This window comes from Miniopterus schreibersii (assembly GCF_964146895.1).
Source record: "Miniopterus schreibersii genome assembly, chromosome: 12".
Taxonomy (NCBI): Eukaryota; Metazoa; Chordata; class Mammalia; order Chiroptera; family Miniopteridae; genus Miniopterus; species Miniopterus schreibersii.
Genome location: NC_138112.1, coordinates 28,248,140 through 28,269,279, shown reverse-complemented (window position 1 = coordinate 28,269,279; position 21,140 = coordinate 28,248,140). Strand labels below are relative to the sequence as shown.

The following is a 21,140-nucleotide window of genomic DNA, read 5'->3' as shown; positions in this document are numbered from 1 at the left end:
TGGAGCCTGCAGCTGAGGCCAGTGCCCTTGGCTGGGATCAAACCCACCGTCCTTCAGTCTGAGGGCCGATGCTCTAACCACTCAGCAAACAGGCTGGAGATACTTAACAAGATTTAAAACTCACGATTCTTATGTTTTCCACACTTTCCACAGTCTATTTCCAGAACACAGATTAAAATATAATCATTATGAAATGAAAGCTAGAGATGGATGGAAAGAAAAGAAATTCTAGAATCCCTGTAATTAATTTTATTTTTCCAAAGCTGGAAGGATGGGATTTGTTTAGGTGGCGTTCAGTAAAGAACTCCAAAGGTTGGCTGAAGGGAAGAAGTATGTCAGGAGAGGCTTCCGTGCCAGTTGCAGGTTGCGGAGTGCCAGAGGGTAGCATGCTCCTTCCCACTAAGTCAGCCTTCAGCAGCTGTAAAAAAGAAGGATCGCTTTCCCTTCGGGACGGCATGGGCTGGCTTATGCTGAGCAAAGGAAACCAGTCAGAGAAAGACAAGCACCACATGATCTCACTCACATGTGGAATGTAATGAACAAAATAATGAACCAAACAGATCCAGAGACGTAGAAGCATGGAGCAGACTGAAGGATGTCAAGGGAAGGTGGGGGTAGGTGAGTGGATGGGGAGAGATTAATCAGAACTTATATGTTTATAAGCATAACCCACGGACACAGACATTGGTATGGGGAAGGCCTGGGGGTGGGGTGGATGTGGGGTGGGGGGGATCAATGGGAGTGAGGAGAAGGGGATATTTGTAATGCTTTCAAAAATAAAGATAATTTAAAAAAAAAAGAATCACACGCAAGCTCTACTCATTAGTTTTAGTGCCTTGCATAAAATACTATTCAATGTATAATGGAGAAAAAGAAAAAGATTGAGTAAAAAATGGAAACTAGAGAGTTCTGAAATGGAAACTTTACTTTTACTCCTTGCTTTCCCTTGAGCACTTGTGTTCTGGGCTTTAGCCATCATAATGAACATGACAAACTCTGGTAGCACTGTCCCACTCATAATGAAAACATCTTCATATAGGGGATTCCTGCTTTGCATGAGATGCTGGCTGTGGCACATATAAGGTCCTACCCAACCCTAACATATCATGACATCATATGATGAGATTGAGCTTATTTGAAACTCTTGTAAGAACCTCAGTAACCCTTCTGTTAATGGCAGACACTTTAAACGCTCTAATATCCTTTAACTTACCCTCCTAAAAAAAGCAAAAAAAAAAAAGCAGAAGTCTCTTTAAATATCTGTTGTACTATTTTTAGACATTTATTTAAAAATTTCCTTTGACCACAGATTTCCTCTAGTTATTCAATTGCTGTTTGCATGTATGCCAAGGAATCATTTCCACAAGGACAATATATTTCTAAAATCTAATTGGCTGATTGGCAAAATTAATACATTTACTTGTAATAAAATTATTTTCGAGGAGGACACTAATATATAAGTAAAAATCTGTCATTTAGGTAATGTTTTTAAGGAAGGAAATGTTCTTATGCAACATGATTGAAATGCTCTGGGGAGTTCTAAGATCATTTTTTCATTAAATAGAGCTGAAATTATGCGAACAACTAGAACATGAGAAATAAAAGAGGAAAACAAAGTATAGAACACTGGGGAATGAGAAAATAGACTGTAAAAGGAGCAGTGATCTGTTCAAGGTTATCCAGTGAGGCAGGAACAAGGGGGAGAGTTGGGCTGGTGCTGAGACCCAAAGCATATTTGCATTAATGTCTGTGTCTTAAATCTGCCATTTTTAGTAGATAATGTATTTGTGTTTCTCTGATATGGGGGAAGATATTCCTATTTACCATTCTCTTGGGATCTAGCATGTGTTACTTCATAAGTGTTTATCAAATGAAATGAAAAATAAATAAATCCCTGGCAACTCAAAGTTAACAAAGCATCATTTCACATACATAATCTCATTATTCTCACAACCAACCACCTCTGAAGTATAATTCCTGTTTTACAGATTAATTTAGGTCCAGAAAGATTACTGAATTACCCAAGAACACACTGCAACGAATAGTGTGATGCTCAGCAAAACTCTATAAAGATTCTAACTCTTAAGAAGGCTCAACGAGGGCTGCATTAAACATAATACAGGGGTAGGCAGGGGGAAAAAGCCCTTCAAAGAACTCAGAGTCAGATACAAAGTTGATATTTAGGAGAAGGGGAGCAGTTTGATTACCTTATTTTATGTGGTTGATCTCCTTAGCTAATTAGTTGGGATATCAATTGGGCATGTCTGTACAAAATCCTTAGTTTCCATTGATAAATTATTTGTGCAGGAGGGCATCTGGCAGTGAAGCCACCAAAACCTTAATAGAAGGCTTTGACATACTATAGACCTACCACAAGAAAGCAGCCCTACTTAGAAAACCAAGTTTCTGTGCTCCATGACTACTTCTTCAAGGCCCTGCTCATTTGCTTTGCCAATGGATATAGTAAAGAGATTGACTATAGTAAAGGTATTGGATTCCTTAATTTACACATGGGTGTCTGTCCCAAGGGTACTGAAGCCTCTGTGGCAAGTGGTCTTTCACCCAAAGTTACATGTAGCAAAGGAGTAAGAAAGCAAAATTTATTCCCAATTTGAACGACAAAAAACAAGAGCGGGTAGGAGGAAAGGAGCATTGCCAGCATTAAGTAATATCTCAAAAGCAACAACTAGGCTATCTAGGTCGTTCTTGGCTCTGCCTCTTACTGTGCAACCTTGAGAAAGTTACTTAAATTCTTTATGACTCAGTTTGTTCATCTATAAAATGGAGAAATTAATAGTACCTCTATCATAGGGTTATTACTAGGATTAAATGAGTTAATATTTGTTTGTGCTTAAAACAATGTCAGGTATACAGAAAACTCAATATAAATGTTTAATAAATAAAAGAAGGTAGAAAGAGTGAGAGACAGACTACTGAATACACTGTGTCCTTAATGCATTGTTTTGCTTCCTTTGGACAGAGTCCTTTACTTTCCACAGCTGGGCCACTTGATTCTTACCAGTAAGCTTAACCCCATGTCCGGTCTGCCGCGGAACAACTCATTGAGGGAGATTTAAGAAGCCCTAGTTCAGTAGTTCAGGTGACTCAGCATTAAGTCAAGTTTGCTGTTATTCTTGTCCTGACCCTGTGTCCCAGTTTTAGTCATTTGTTCCTGTAATCAAGTCCCCACTGTGTACTCCAGTTCTAGAATTCTGCTCCCCTGTGGCTGAGTCCTGGCTAGCAAGGCCTGCTCAGCTCCTCCAGTTCCTTCAAGGCAGACAGCTCCTGAAGGGCAGCCTCTGCACTAGAAACTGCACTTTGTTTGGCACACTGTATTTAAGAATTGCAGACTTTTATACAAAAATTCAAAGTTCCAGCTTCTATTGAAACACTGCATGGTCTGACAACACTTGCCCCCCTCCACCGGGACCAACCTACTTGGAAGGCCATGTGCTCTCCTTGCCCCACTGCTCCATTAGTGTGGGTCTGGATCTGGATCTGTTTGCTTGGCCTTTGCGGGCATGTGAAGTTGAGTTCTAAGACTGAGACTAGCTGGTGTTTACCAAGCACTTATTTTGTGCCAGGTATTCTTCTAAGTGTGTCACATGCTTTACTTATTTAACCAAAGTTCATACATCTGTTTGTCCTTCTATCCATTATCCTTGAAGCCCTTCTCCTTGCTTCAAACTTTCTGTTTGCATGGATCTGTACTTGTTCCCTCTTCCCAAATCACTATTCTCTACCTACCAGCTAAGCGTCACTCACAAAGCTTTGTTGAACCTCCATAACGTCAACCACTCCCATGTATTATGGCCTGTTGCCTCTCCAACCTCCCTTGCCCAGCCAGACTTGGTTGTCAAGAATTTTGACCATAATAGTGGTTATATTTCAGGTACAGAATCCCAGGCTCTACTGATTTGACTGATCCTATTATCTGATATTCCATGCTTTTATAAAACCATACATTTTATTATATATAGACAGCCGTCACTCTCACAAAACTTTTGTCTCAGTTCTTGTTAGAAGCCCAGCAAAAACCACCAAATATTTATTGACACTTATGTTCTAGGCTTGGTAACAGAAACAGATTTTGAGTATTCGTTTACTAAGAGATCCAAAAACATTTGTTCATCTCTTCTATAAGCAACTCAATCTCTTTTCAGTGAACCATCTTAGGAAACTAACATTATTTTAACACAATCAGCTATGTTTTTTCTCATGACAGGCCCTGTGCTTTACAAAACAATGAATGAAAGAGAAAAATATTTGTATGACTAAGCTGAGATTTAGCAAATGTCAAAGAAAACTCACAAAACTCGTTCTACACACCATTCCATAAAATTATCTGGATTGGATAAAACTGAATATGCATTAAAATCCAAATTGAGCTGATTAAGTTCTACAATAGTTTTTAAAGTCTTAATAAAAATGCTACTTACATAGGGAATCGTGTCCAAAGTATCTGTGTTGACAATTATAGGAGCAGGACTGGCCTGAAAAAGAGAAGTAGAAAGATTTTAAGTAAAAAGTAAGCTATTCTGAGGATCTGTAATTGATTTAACAAAGAACTCAGCAGCAGTTCTTGAAGACTCTTCCAGGCACTGTGTCAGGTGCTGGGAGGAAAAATGAAATGGCTCCAAGTTTCTAACACCCTCCAAAAATTTGTTTGCTACATTTACCACATAATGAAATGAAGTAAGCAATAGAACTTATACTCATTTCCTCTTAAATTTTATCTGGCAATGTAACAGATGAGGATTGGTGATGCTTATGAGGCAAAGATTTCTAATAAATTGGGTGAGAGTTAAAGTGGGTAACATTTCTTTTTTAAATGGCTGTGCTAAGTAAATTTGATTTCCCACTCTAAGAAGCAAAATTAAACCTAAACCAATATTTACAACCCTTCTCTTTAAACTGCCTTTTCAAAGTATGTTGTATTCAATGTAAAATAGTAGGGTTCACTTAGTGATATACATGTTTACCTATTATGCATGCTGTCATCATATATTTTCTTTGTTATTTATACATCTCTGATCATATACCTTAAAAATCTTTAGATAGAAAATTAAAACAGTCAAAGATGACAGAAAATCTTATTGAATATGCTAAACTTTTTTTTTTAATTGTACAAATTGCAGTCATTTGCCTTAAAGTTGAGTAGGAATCTGTGTAAAACATGATATAGGAGGGCTACAAGCCGAGTCATTAAAAAATAGATTTCAATCTGTATTTGCATCAACCAATCTGACTTCATGAATATGGAGTAGACTTATCTTTATTTTCTAGTTTCTAGAATTTCCACAGCCATTTTCCCTTCACCCTGAAAGGAATCTCTTTCCCAAATTGCAGATTTCATTTAGATAGAGGGAATACCTTCATCATGATTAATTGAGAGCTGTTCTATACAACACAGTGGTTTTGGCAAGTACTCAACTTTTAGGACATTTCATTAGATGTGCCCTCTGGAATTAAAAGAGTTAACAGCTTTTTAATGTCAATCTGTACCTATGGAATCCTAATCAAATGATAAGACAAATGGCAATCCAGCAGATTTCACAAAACAAAATTCCATGTTTTAATTAAAAACACCGGGCATTGAGAATATGACCCTGGTCTACAAGTCTATATATTGAGTCAACTAGATGTTCCTGGTTTGTTAACTCCTATTAGCAAGAACCTTGTGGGTAAATGGGGGACTTGGAGATAGTTTCCACAGGGCTCGACAAAAAAACAGTGCTTTTCAAGAGGCATGTGGTGTGGGGAGAAGAACAAAGGATTTAGAATTAGAAGAACTGGGTTCAAGTTTGTTTTATCAACTTCCTAATTATGTGATTTGAGGGCTCAGAAACTTCCTTGTGGTGTGATCTGGGGAAAGTCCCTTAACCCCTTTTGCCTCATTTTTCCTCTCTGTAGAATGGAAATAGAAATAATCACCTTCTGAAAAGTTTGTTTCAAGAATAAGTGAAGTGATATATTTGAATGTATTTGTAAACTTAAATTTCAGAATCACTGTTAAATATTATTATTATTAAGTTTCCCTAAAGTTGGACAACTGTGAGGATATATCATTGGATGGTTTGTGAACTGTTTATACCCCAGAGAGAGATCTCAATGCTCTGTTAGTGGCTATAATTGCACTAAAGAGGATCGATTAGATCTTGCAAATTACCATTTATTAAATACACATTGCTTGCCCATGTATATGGATATGCATATATATATATATTTTTAATATATCTTTATTGATTTCAGAGAGAGGAAAGAAGAGAGAGAGATAGAAACATCAATGATGAGAAAGTCATTGATCGGCTGCCTCCTGCACGCCCCCGACTGGGGATCGAGCCCGCAACCCGGGCATGTGCCCTGACGGGGAATCTAACGGCGATCTCCTGGATTCTAGGTCGACGCTCAACCACTGAGCCACGCCCGGCCGGGCTACATTCTTATTTACAGCAGCAAAGCAACAGACTGCAGCTAGGAACACCAGCTAAGCCAGCCAAATGCTAGACTGAGCTAAGCTTTCATATGGCACAGGATCTCTGGACACTGACTATTTCTGGCCCCACTTTCCACGGCAAAATAGACAGAGATGGGACATTGGGGAACTTTTAAAATTTCGCTTCCCAAATGAACCTTGCTACAAGATCTTATTTTCTCTTGTGGGTCCCTGGAAATGCTTTTCTTCATGACACCTCAAGAGCCCCACATTCATCAGCAACAGTATGATCAATAAATATGTATTGATTTGTTTTAGGGCTGTCAACCAATCTTACTTTTGCTTTTCGTTTTATAGATTATATTAATTTGTCTTGCAATAAATTTTATATGCAAGCCCATTTCCCATACAGTGACATTCATCACTTTTGTATGTTTATGCTTTTATTTTCCATTTTATGTATGTAAATCTGTTCTTTCAGGCTGTATGTTTAGAAAATAACAAGGATTGTATGCTTCCCTAGAATTCTTCACAGCACGTGGGTACACAGAAGGAACTCAGTATTTAGGGATTATCGGATAAATGTATCTATAAAGTATAGATGAGGGTACGGAAGAATGTAATATCTCTTTGTAAGCTTAGAGAACATTTCTAAGAAAACCCCAAAATTTCTGGTTACCAATAACACTAAGACTAGAACTACTTTTCCAATATCCACTATCTTACTTCTTTAACCAGTCATTATTACTTAACTATCAAGCTTTTATAAAATAATAATAATCTCATAACCCCAGGATGTGGACTCTGTGAATCTTGAAGCACAATCTATGTTATGTGGAAAGCTCTTTGCTCCTTCTCAATGATAACAAATTCTAGAAGCCACAATTAATACTACATCTATAAAAGTCACTAAAAATGCATGAACATACAGGATGTGTAAATTGTATGAATTCATGTACATCACATACATGTGACATTGGCAGCTCCTGGTGCGTGCGACAAGGAGATGCCATGGTGGGCTATTCTGAATAACACACTATCTCACCGAGCCGCTAAGCCGGGCTCTCTGAAGACCCCCCATTGCTCTGCTCCAGGACCCTCACTGTTCTCCTCAGGCCATTTTCACAGGAGGTTCCTGGAATCTTTTAGGTAGTCCATGGCACATATCAGCACAGAATAAAAATCGAGTGGTAATAACACAGAGCGCAGTAGAATTCCAAGTATGGCCCAGGAGTGTGCTCTTCCCACCAGTTTGTAATTTCAGATCTTCCCTTGGCTTAGCCTGACTGCTGTTTCTTGTCTCACTTTTGAAATCTTGTGAGTCCATGCCTAGTTTGATGTAGTTTAGTTTCTGTATCTTAAAACCAATTCCCCCGTTACTTTGATGGTTCTACTTAAGCTGTATCTCTACACTTCACCTTGACCTACCATCCCCACACCTTCTCTCCATATTAGATATCCTCTTTAATTGAACCCCTAAATCAAACTGCTAACTTAGCAAATTCCAGCATCCCCCTTCAATGTGCTTATTTCCATTAACTGGAAAAAGATTTGCAACAAATATGAAAAAAAAAATCCTTTCTAATCAGAAGTTTTAAGGCTTGACTTTATGTAAATCTAGGCAAACTAAGACTTGAGACTTAAGAAAATTAATCTAACTTTGGTTACCCAAACTGTAAGAAGTAAGTGGTTTGTCTTATATTTTACATTTTTTTTTCATTTGGAGAAAGTCAGTTTACAGCAAGAGGGAAAAATAGAGGTAATCACAGAGAAGCAAGAAGCAAGCATAGAGACTACTAATAAAATTTAAATTATGAGATCAAGTTATTCATGAATTCTACCACCTTCCTGTCCTTGGATTTCATGAGATAGCCAAATATTTTTATATTACATCAATAACTTTGCTTACGCTAAGAAAAGAGCAAACTTCCGTTGCTTGCTACCAAGAGAATGTAACTAATAAAGACTGACATAATGAATGCAAATTTTCAAAGAGTTTATTGATTCTGACTGATGTAGTTACTTCTTGATATTTGTTAAGTGCCAGATCTGGGAAATGCCTCTGACATAAATGGTCAAGTAGTCACCAGGCCAGCTACAGTGAGGAAGCATCTTCCAGCAAGATACTGCTAGGGGAGGTGCAGTCCATCTAAGGACACACTCTGGGAAGCTTGGGTCTAACAATTGGTAAGCTAGGTAGTAGAAATGTCAAAAGACTAAACCCAGGTCGATGCCTAAACTTTTAAGAAGCAAAACAGAAGAGGAGAGAAGCCCACATAGTGAAGTGACTTAGATACAGCAAGGACTGAACAATAATACTAGTAACACTGATGGTGCTAAGAAGTGAGCAGGAATTTCAGCTGACCTGGAACATGCAAGTAGAAGGCAAGTGACTGTCAAGGCCAAGTTAAAAAGGAGGTGAAATATGGCAAGAAGAAAATGGAGAGGCTTTTGGGGATGAGCGTCTTCAGCTTATCCTCTCAGCCTTAAAGGACAGTCTCCTCAGTGGGCAGGAAGTGACACAGGCCCTATTCATGACTTTTGTTTATGGTATGGCATGACAACTTGAAACAAAATGGAACCCACTGGAAGTTTTAAAATGAGTCCATTTTGTATATGATTTCACTAAGAGAATTGAGATCCCAGAACCTCATGGTAAATCTTAGATAACTTAGATGAACAGCTATGAGATACCACATTAGCAGTATTTTAGCTTCACAATCACACAGCAGGCTGCCATCAGAATGAGCCTCCCTCAGATAATGCCCTGATCCTAACTAGGAAAAATAGAACTTTGGGGTTACTACCCACATTCTCAATTAGATCTGAAATGAGATATTTAATGCTAAGTACTAAATGGTATGCTAAAGACTGAACTCAGAATAACTTTATTTCCTATTAGATTTTTCTCCCTAACCCTCCATCATGTTGGCCCATTCTGGAAATAAAAAATGTCATGTGGTTGAGAGGGGGACTTCATTCTGGATTTCCTGACTTGCACTCTAGTTCTCTGCTGGGACTGAAACCCTTTCTTCCCTCTCCTTTCCCAAAATGTTGGGCTGGAGCCTCACATCCCTAGGGGTTAGCAGGGTCCTACTCCTTCTTGAAGGATTTACCTGGAATCTGCAATTACCTGGCTGAGAATCATCACTACCTAGAATCTCATGATACCATGACCCAGTCACACCTAAATTTCCTGATATATTAACACTGGTATGGACAACAGTAAGAACAAATACATATATAGGACTTATTTACAACAATTAACTTATTTAATCCACATATAACCAATGAGACAGGTACTGCTATTCTCAATTTACAGGCAAGGAAACAGGTTAAGTAACTTTCCAAAGTCATACACGTGATAAAGAAACAGATTTCAAACCCAAACAATCAGACTCAGAGCCCAGGCTATTGACAGTCATGCTCTATTGCCACTCACAGTGGAATCAGACTTTACCAGAACTCTCACCAACAATCAGGAACCAGCTCAGGTTAGATCTACCCCCTTGACCCAGGCTAGTGCCCGAACCCTCCCCTCCTCACTGGCTCGGTTACTGGGCCCCAGTACATCACGTGAGCAGGCCTGCAGGAGGCATGATCCAGGAGAAGGCTAATGGCACAGGTACGCCCAGGCTGGCTGAGTCAGGATGTTTTTTAGTAAGCTTCAAAGAAAATTTTTAAGAAATGACTGATTAAAGACATATTGGTGGTTGTGTGAGAGAAGGGAAACAAAATACAAAGAATACATTCTAGAATCATAAAAGTTTGAAGCTGGGACCTTAATGATCGTTTAATTCTACCTTTTCATTTTACAAACATAAAATGGACAGACAGAAAGGAAGTGACATGCCCCAGATATCACATTTATTTAGTATCAAAACTAAATACAGTATAATAATAATAATAATAATAATAACATTAATAAAACATTAAGTATTTATTGAATGATTATTATGTCCCAGGGGCTGTGATAAATGCGGAAGATGCATCAATGCATTTAATTTTCAAAACGTTCTAAGGAAAATATTATTGTTTTCTTTATTTTTTAAAGAAAAAGGGAAAGGAAAAAAGTGTGTGGGAGGGTGGAGGGTCAAAATGGATTAGTCACTTGCCTAAGGTCACAAATCTCAGGCACCACAACCAGGTCTCAAATCCACGCCTTTCTAGCCCCAAGGCCCATGCTGGTAACCACCCACATCTCCAGATTCCCTCTCCTAAGTTTTTCCAAGATACTAGGCTGAAAATGCAGTTATTTTATGCCCTGAAAGTTAGTCTCTCACAGTCTGAAGATAAATTTCTCACCATACTGACTCAGATTCAATTCCCCGATTCTCAGAGGGTTTCTAGGTCCCTTAATCTCTTGCAAACCACAACTTGAAAAAATGGGACAATGCTATTTTTCCAGTTAACCTATTTCCCAAGAAGTTAGCTAAAGAAATAGCACATGCGAAGTGAAAGAGAGATGCTCTATAGAGGTAAGGCTATTTTATTTATCACTGTGGTTATTTTTTGCTTTCCTGAATTTTCTTCCTTTCATGTTCCATCTCCACAAGACCACCCACATAGGTGTAGTTCCATTCAGAATAGCTCTGAGTCACCACCAATAGTAGTACCAAGGGTTCTGACTTGTCACCTGTTTTGCCCTTACCCTGCAGTGATATAGGGCACCCATGTCACAGGTCAGGAAACTGAGGCAATAACAAATGGGTGAGTGAGTGAACAGTGTGAGTGCCCAAGGCTTGGCTAGCCAAGGCTTAAATGCAGGTTAATGGCTATGGCAGAATGTCTCAAGGGAGCAATTTTGGAGGAATCTAAGACCTTGGTCTCTCTCCCCAACGCCTAACAAAATGCATGGATGATCACCTGCCTAGCTTACCCAGTTTAGCTCAGAAAATAGGAAGAGAGAATGGCAGATTCAAGTTGCCTTGAAGCTGATCCAACTCTGCTTACCTGAACTCAATAATAAATATATTATCCTGACTTTATAAGAAACTGAGGCTCAAAGATATTAAGTATCTTGCCCAAGGTTATCTGGCTGGTAATAGCAAGGCCAAGCGTCAAACCTGTCAGTCTGATTCCAACGTGGGTAACTTTTAACAACTGTAAAACAGTTACTTCTGCTCCCTACTAAGATTTTACAAGTACCCAAAAGTCTGCTCTGGTCAATACAGATTCTCTCACTGATCTTTGAAAACCCACCATTAGTATCTCTTTCCTTTGGATTCAAATGTTAACATGTCTGCTTGAGCCTCCTTTAAAATACAAGGTGGTGTAATATTTTGCAGAAAATAGATGATATCCTGAGGACCTCAGGAGGCTGAGTTGGGCACCTATTTATCCCCAGTGCAGAAAAGATGGGGCAGTCTGGAGAATGAGGCACAGAAATTGGAGACCTGGAAGCAGAGAGGTTTCTTTACTTTATATGTTTTCTCTAGAATCAATCCCACTTGAAACATGAGACAAAAATTGCTTGAACTGTTAGTTATGAAGACTCTTCAGACCTCTATCTTGTACCCTCTCCACATACCTCTTTGAACTTAGTATAAAAGGCTGAATAAAGACTCACCAAGAATAGGTCTCCAGTTGAATATCCATCATCATTGAAACTCAAATGGATAATTATATTAGATTGACCATCAATAACATGCTTTATAATTTATAAATTGTGTCCACACACTTTAGATCATTTAATTCTTACAGTGAGAGGAAAGGGAACTGGTATTGATTGAGCAAGGACCCACAGAGTGCCAGAAAATATGGTAAGTTTTTAACCTGTGTTTTCTTTGTTTACTCCTCACAGAAACCCAGAGAGACCTGTGGAATTTCCCCTTGTCTGTAGGTAAGTAAGCAGAGGCTCAGGGGAATTCAGTGAATTTCCCAAAGTCAGACAGCTAGAAAGAAGCAGTGCTGGGATTCAAATCCAGATCTGCCAATTCTAAGTTCTTTGTTTTCCCCCATTATTCCATGATGCCATAAATCCCACTGCTTCCCACTGAGCTTTTACTAACTTAACAGCTTTATTTGTGCAAGTGCCCTCTGAAGATTACACAAAAAATGGAGCCATTAGCTCCAGTCTCAGATGTGATTTAGTCAATGTGCCCCATGCCACAATAACCGTACCTACTTAACTCACTGATTCACTTCATGTGGTGCTATTCCTGGAAAGATCCATGTGGAAACCATCTGTTCCTTTCTGCTAAGCTCTTTGGTAAGGGCTATTATCTTAACAGCACAGCTGTATTTCCCAGACATAGGTACCACAATTCTGAGCAACCTGTCAATAACCTGGTTCATCAGATGAAGGTGGGGCAGATTTATTCTGTAGCACACGGAGCAGGGCTTTGCAAACAGGGGGTGATCAATAAATAGTTGCTATTTAGTTTCCTTCTCTCTTCTCCTTTCCTTCCATCAGTCCAGTGCTCTCATACGTCCCAGCATACACCTTACATGCCTTCCATAAGGTCACTGTTTATATTTCTTCTTTCCCCACATCCTGAATCAATCATGGTCCCCTCTCCCATCTACCTAACCAACTTCTATGCATCCTGCAATGACAGTCTCAAGTCCCAGGAACTCCATGAAAGCTTCCTTAATCCTCACTGCAAGTCTCAATCTATCTATCCTGCCCTCCAAAAGCATTATTCTGAATTTTTTTTTAATCCTCACCTGAGGATATTTTTCCCCCCATTGCTTTACAAAGAGGAAGAAAGAGAGAGAAAAACATCAATGTGAGAGACACATTGATTGGTTGCCTCCACATGCACCCCAACCAAGCTGGGGATTGAACCTGCAACCCAGGTACATGACCTTGACTGGGATCGAACCTGAGACCCTTAAGTCCTCGGGCCACCACTCCAATCACTGTGCCAAACCAGCTAAGACTTAAAGCCTTGTTCTTTACACTACTTCAGTTCACAATGAATTATAAATATTAAAGAACAGATGTTATGTGAAAGCACTAAGCCTTGACATTCTTAATGAATGTTTCTTTCTGTTCTTACACATGTTGATGCCTAAGTGGTTTATGTGTGATATTTGTATCTTCTTGCTGAAAATGTAATTGTTTTGAGGGAAGACCCCTCATCTTACTTCATTTGCTCACCAGCCACCCCACCTACACTCCTAACAGTGCTTGGAATACAATATACTCAAAAGATGTTTGCTACTAGGTATGTTTGTTTGTTTGTTTATAAATATATTTTTATTGATTTCAGAAAAAGGAAGGGAAGGAGAGAGAGAGAGATAGAAACATCAATGATGAGAGAGTCCTCATTGATCAGCTGCCTCCTGCATGCCCCCGACTGGGCTTTGAGCCCACAATCCTGCATGTGCCCTGACAGGGAATCGAACCCTGATCTCGTAGACCCTAGGTTGATGCTCAACCACTGAGCCACGCCTGGTCAGGCTGCTACTAGGTTTTTAAACATGTGGTACAAAAGCCACAGCATTAAGAAACAGAATCCCTGAGAGAACATGAGGGACAGATTAGGTCAAATGGGTAGAAGGGGTAATTTGCACGCTGCCCTCTGGTGACTCGCTCTTCTAACACACTGCCTGGTTTGCTTGACATGTTGGCAGCTGGAGCCCTGCAGACCATGGATTCTAAACCACACCATGAAGACTGAGGAAAGTTATAAGCAGACATACTCTCCTATGCACACCATATGCTGGCCCTTTATGCTCACTTGTTTCTAATCGTCATCACAAGCCTATGAAATACATGCTATAATTATGCTCATAATACAGATAAGTAAAATGAGGCATGAATCTGTATCACAAGCTGCCCAAGGTCACTAGACTAATAACTAGTAGAGGAAAGGCTCACTCTTTTAAAAAACAACAAATACATATTTGTGTGGTACCACCCTCCTGTGTGCCATTAGTTCCCTTCACTAACCTACTCTCCCTCTGTACATTTCAGAAGGTGGAGAGGTAGGAGGAAGCATAGGATTTGGTGAAGAGCTAAGGACTCAATAATCATGAAAAAAAGCACTATGGCATCCTAAGCATTTTTCAAACATTTCAGATGAATGTGAAGACATATCACACACAAAAATTCAAAACTAGACATTTATTTGAAGTCTCATGTTTTATCTTAAAACTTTACGTGGTTTTAATATTTTACTCCATAACCACTTATTTTTAATATAAAAATCATGTTTCAGTTACATATAATGGAATCAACCTGACATCTCAAGAACTGACTGCATGGCTATTAAAATCCAGGCAGTCCATCTCCCTGGAAGTAACTGAAATCCAGTTGAGGGATTATGTCCTTGAGATAAAGATGACTGGAGTGGGAATCAGGAAATCTCAGTTTTTGATCCAGTGAGTTCAGTAACAGGGTGGAAGCCAAGTCACTGAGCATCTACACTCATTTCTATATCTGACGAGTAAACAGTGAAACAGATGACCTCTAAGAACCTATGTCACATCAAGGATCTGATTTCACTCATAAGTTTTTCCCTGCTGGGAAATAGTAGAAAGAAAGCAGTCAGGGATGCCACACAATTCTTCCTTCTGGAAAGCAATGATCCCTGTTGTTATCATTCAGATACAGAAAGTTAGAAGACATGAGTTTCAGGAAGACCTGCATAAATAAGACAAAAGTAAAATTGGAAAAAAACAAATAAACAAAAAACAATGACATATACAGTGGCTTCTTATTAACTGGCTGACAGATGAGGTTCTATATGTCTGAGAAAAGGCACCTAAATTCCATTTATGAGCTTCTTGTTCTATGCTTATAGTCTATATTTTGCTCTGCTTATGAATCAGTTAATTTTATGGGCTCAAGACCATGTGATTAGTGGCAAAAAGTTATCTGCTATATTAAGGAGTCAAAATTATGTGAAATAAAACAAGGAATTGTCATTAAGCTTTTTCTTTAATCTTGCCTTTCTCCATGTTCCATAAGCCTTATCTCCAGAAAAAAAATTTCTAACATCTATACTCAGCTTTCATTTTTTCCCCTCTACCAACCATAATTTAATCCCAGATCATACACTCCAAACTTAAAACATAACAGGCTAAGCCATGGAGAAAGTCTTGAAACATTTCATATCTAGAATGGTACCTTCATATGAGAGGACATGTTAGGAAGAGAGACCAAGAAGAGCTGTGAGTTCAGTTTACTTTTTAACCATTATGAATCTACAATGCGCTCACATCAATGTTGGGTCTGGAAGATGTTCCAAGAACTGCCCCGAAAAGGTGGCACGTGGGCAGGAGAAACCGAGTAAACAACATTTTAGTTCCATTTCCCCTATTTTAAATTCTGATAATGCCTATAGGTCTGTCAATCTCTATTCTATCCATTTTCCTTCAAAATTAATGTTCTATTTGGAATTATTTTCAATAAGAAAAAACATGGAGAAAGAATAAATAAAAAGGAGGAGTGAATGGGAACTAGAAAATTAGACATTGGCCCAACATTACTAGCATTTGCTGGTGCCAAGGGGTATATTCTGCAGATGTGTTTGTATGTTGTCACTGACTAGGTGATGAACTCTTTATTCTACGGCCAAGAGCCTAGAAGTTTCTGGGCCCAAAATGCCAACCAGTTCCTAGCCCCACAGCAGCTCTAGCTCCCCGGAGCGGCAGTGTGTATGCTCCTCTTGGCTGCTCAGTCTCCCAATGGTTTACTTAGCCTCAGTTATTCTGCAGGGCAAGGGCCCTGCTTGCCAGTGTGCCTCCGGGTGGGCCTGGGATAATGCTACTGCTGTGCGTGTCGGAGCAAGGAGAGAGGAGTATTATCTGTTGCTGGGGGCTCGAGGAGACAGGAAAGTAGTAAGAGAGAAGAGTGAAAGGAAGAGAAAGATGGCAGGGAGGAGGTGCTTTTTGGTGCACGGGGACTCTTCACCAGTTGGAGGACAAATGATGGTCCCAGGCTGACTCTCCTCTGTTGTCTCAGACACTTTGTCCATCGGAATTGTAGACTCGGGCACACTGGGTCCTTTACTTGTTTTATAAAGGATTTCCTAAACCAACTGGAAAGAAGATGATAACTTCCTTATGAATATAATGTTTGCAACCTTACATCTCATGACCCCTCCTTGACCTCACTAACTCGACAAAAACAGTTGCACTTCATGCTTTCATGTCATAGGATGAGCACTTCCCAGCTCTGCGCTTGGAGTCAGCAGATGAGGCTTCTAGGGTTGGCTGTGCCCTTATAGAATTTGGTCAGGTCACTTAACTCTTTATTATTTCTAAGGTTATATCCAGCTACCCATAAAGACTAGATGATTCCTGATTTTAGCACTAACCTGATTTTAAGTATAATAACCATAGTGATAGAAAGAGGTTAAGATTTGGGTCATCTGATTGGCTTTAAGACATTTCTCCTCAGGTATAAGATGATCTTAGCCAATTAATGTAACCTCGCTGAAACTTCCTGTTCATGTATAGATGGAGATTATAAGTTATTATTTCATCAACATCATGTGCTTCTTTGATAAACAAATGAGATCTTATATAAAAACTGCAATTTATAAAAAGATACCTTTTAGAATATTAAAAATTAGCAAAATAAGCACTTTATCTAGTCATTGTCCCAAGGGTTTAACTATCAGTATCTTCTTTAAACTGCAAAATAACCCTAAACAACTTTATATACTATATAAACAACTTTATATACTTTATATATAATGTTGCAGAGGATGAAACTAAGGCTTGGAGAAATTTAGCAATTTGTCCAAGATGGCAAGTGGTAGAACAAGGATTCAGGTCTAAGTGTTTCAAGTAACCAAAGCTCTGAATCAGAGCAAAAGTGCACTAGACTGAGACTCTAATCTTACTAGATTATACTTTACTACTTAATCACTTCTGATCCTGGTCACTTCAACTCTTTGCATTCAATTTATTTTTATAAATAACATAAGGATATTAAAACCCACCTTGCTACCTAGCAAAGTAGCATTGAGAAAGGATCTAGTTGACACTATTTGAAAATTTTAAGAAGACAGAATAGTATCAGGAAGGCAGGTAGCAGTAGTGGCGCAGTAGTTGTCTCAGCAGCAGCAACAATAGTAAAAACATTTGTCCAGTGGTTATTGGTCTCTACACAAGATTAAAATTAGAAACTCCATTGTCCTTAGGCACGTTGCTGCTTAATAGAAATATCAAAATAAAGCTTAAAAGAATATAGCATATCCAGAATTAGCTCATTAAAGGTTTTTGAGAGACTGGTGTGTGTGTATGTGTGTGTGTGGGTGTGTGCGAGCGTGTTTTAATTTTGCTTTGCTACATGGAGGAGAACTGCTATTATTAACTCTGAACAACTGTCTATTTTTCTATTCTGTAACAAAAATGTTTGGGTACTACTTTTGCAATTTCCGGAGTGGGTGAGAAAAAATGGGAGTGACAGAGAATGGGCTTTAGTCTATTGTACAGTAACATATATCTCTGCTAATACCCCACTTTGATGAGTCAACACAAACATTTTACAATGAGCAATACTGGAATAAAAGGAAGGCATCCTGCACCTGGTGTTAATTTTTCACAGACTCCAGATGCCTATGCCCAGGAATCACAAGACCAGCAGTCAAAGAAAATGCAAACTGCACAAGCGAGGGAGATAAAAAGACAACAAGCTCTTGCCTTTTGTTCAAAAACAAAAGTGACAATTCCATTCCATTTTACCAGAAATCTGCAAATGCTCATGCAGTTCCAGGCTGTTGCAATTATCCAGGTCGCCTCTGGTATAGTTATTTTTCCCCTATTAGGTTGAACATCTCTATAGATTGTGTCATCTTTATTCCTTTAGTCATAGAAATTCCATTAATAGCTTTGTTCACATTCTTCCGAAGGAAACTGACTAAAAACTGGGGTATTACTAGACAGAAATGAGAAGGAAGGCCAAGAGGAATGAAATAGAGAAATGAATTCAACATGAATGAAGAGGATGAGTCAAGTAATATTTAGAATCCTGAAAGGACAAACACACTTGGAACACCATGAACTAGAACTGAATCTCATCGCTGAGCAATTTCTATTTAGAGCTGACCTAAGGTTACGATGGTTCAAACTCCACATCTAGAGACTAGAGGCAGTTGGGCTAGAACCAAGGCGACAGGTTTTAAGGATGTATTTGAGACAGGAAAGATTATGTCTTCATTATCTCATTTCTGTCTCAGTTCTGACATTTTAAGTATTAATCAGCCCATACAGATTTATTTAGGAAACATGATATTTAAAGCACTGTACTTGGGGTGCAGAAAGTAGGAAGACGAAGCCCTGAAAGGACTGTACAATGTCTTGTGCAAATGAGAAAAAAACAACACCTAAATGCTTGTAATACAAAGCAGAAAAATATTAAAAGAGAAATGGGGCAGAGAATCATGGAGAGTGTGAAGGCAGGTGAAATTAGGGCCAGGGGCCTGGCTTCTCTCTTGGTGGTATTACCTATGTGATTTTAAACAAGGTACCTGACTCCACTGAACCTCTAACATGAAGATAATCCTATTGGGACCATTTCATATGGGTACTGAGATAATTCAATAAGAATGTGTAGATTAAAGTGGTATGTAAGTAGGTTCCCTACACTTATTTTTCTTCAGAGTGTTAATCAAGGTTGAAATACTGAGGGAGAAGGCAAATCGCCTGCTTGCGAGGTGTGATGGAAGACTTTTGGAAGCGACTGAGTTACCTCTTAAAGGGTGGAACTTCGCCTTGAAGTCCCAGTGGGCCCAGGTGATCTGCTCACTTAAGGCACTCAACACTTTGTATCTGGTGTTGGAGTGATTTATGTGTTCATTTGGAAATTCTTTGTGGCAGGATTCCAGGAGTTCTCCTGATTTAGTCATCACATCTCTCCCAATGTTTGGCAAGCTCCATGACATTCCCGTCAGACCAAATCCAAACACAATGGCTAGCAGCGTAAGGAAAACCAAGTTTGTACATTGCGGCAAGAGACGGGGGGCACCGCTGGGCACGGGGAATGCAGTCTCTCTTTCAAAGTGATGGTGTCACAAAGAAATTGAAAGCACACCTTCAGGTCCTTCATCCTGGGACTAGTATAGTTCCTGGAGCATAGTAGGGGCTCAATAAAATGTGAGTTAAGTGAATGGAAACACAGCCCAGTCTCTATGAAAAGAATTACTAATTATAGAACTATTATTAGCATATCAACTCACATGGTAAAATACCAAAAATATTTGATTTGCCTGATATCTAAATATATTGTATAGAAAAAATGCTCTTATAGCTCCAATGATGGAATCAATTTACAGAACTTCATGGGAGAGCTGTTTTCTAATCGTTATTTCACTCAATAAACACTTAGAAGCTTGTGTTGGTTCGCACTTATGCTAAGACTATGGGAAATTCCGTGTTGCTATTTTATACCCAAGGCTCTTTGGTCAAGTAGACCAAACTGATTGAGATCCAAATTTGATCTCAATCTCATCACTATAGGGCATGATATGTTATGTGAAATCAAAATCTAAAACTTTGAAACTTCACAGTTTGGCTTCCTTCATTCTGTAGACCATTTGGGGAGAATACTACCCAGTTAGGGGCTGCTTTAAATTTCCTCTCTCCAAGGTGAAATGGTTGTATGGGGATATCACACGATAGTTGAGATTTTAAGTCAGATGTATTAGTAGTTCATAGAACTGCGACAACTAGGCTTCTGTGATCTATAGCCTATTGTGTGAGGGAGAAATGGTCTAGATCATCAAGGGGCATCTGCATTCTAATGTGTTAGGAATCCACACTCACAGGAGATGCATTGACAGCATTTACCTACTTGTGAAGTTTTCAGGTCAGTGTTCCTAAGATTAGCTACATCAGTGTGTTTCTATACTTTCTGCATGTAATTCATTTCCAAGCATCTTAAAAGAGAACTAGGTTTATTTTAAATAAAGCAATTGACTGAGTCAGTATAGTTTGTCATTTCCTTATTATGCTTAATACAGCATGGTAACAATATGTATTTTTAAGACTTATTCAGATATCCTAAATAAGGGTATTATTAGGCCAAAATGCCATATATCCATGTATGTGTATGGGAATATGTGCGTAAATATATGTGTTTATGAAATATCTATCACTGGGTTAAAAAGTGCATAACAGAATAAATGGACTCTGTTTCTGAGATCTAAATTATATATTCAGACAAAGAAATAAATCAAGGCTCAATTTAAACAGAATTATCCTCAAATTGATAGTAACATTGTTAATAATGACTATGTTTTCTAAAATCAATCTTCATACAATTTTGATGATATAATGATACCTTTAACACAAGAACTGGAAGAAATTTGAAAAGATTCGAGAGACTGGCAAATTTCTAATATCTTCCAGAAAAGATTTAGAGCTGTCAGAATGAAGCAGATGTGGATAAATTTGAATGTATCTTTGTGTTTGTGTCCCGTAGGGGAAATAGGGAACAGACAATAAAATGGATGAAAGAGTAGCCCGTGGACTATGGGAACTGAATCCAAGGCTATTTTTCCCATCAGGTCTAATCCCTGCATTAACTCATTTCTCCTCTCACCATCACCCCATACAATGCTCGAGGAGAGGATTATTGTTTTCTCCAGGTGGAACTAAATAGAAATGACTTTATGAGGTCAGAATAGACAAAGCTAGTGATGAAAACAGCCATGTTAACTGGAAATGCTGGAACTGAAGTCTCTCTTTAGTTGATTTCATTCATTCCTCACATGCTCACCAAGCATTCTTTTTGGTGCCAGGC

The 21,140-nt window shown here is 38.8% G+C and overlaps 1 protein-coding gene across 20 annotated transcripts in view; it reads right to left on the bottom strand.

Moving 5' to 3' along the window:
* DLG2 (discs large MAGUK scaffold protein 2) overlaps positions 1 to 21,140 on the bottom strand; it is a 1,618,243-nt gene that overhangs the window by 585,035 nt on the left and 1,012,068 nt on the right. For all 20 annotated transcript variants that reach the window (XM_081155084.1, XM_081155073.1, XM_081155097.1 and 17 more), the window contains one exon: positions 4,440 to 4,493. In XM_081155084.1, coding sequence (XP_081011210.1) covers positions 4,440 to 4,493 — 54 coding nt within the window. The remainder of the gene's footprint in view (positions 1 to 4,439; positions 4,494 to 21,140) is intronic.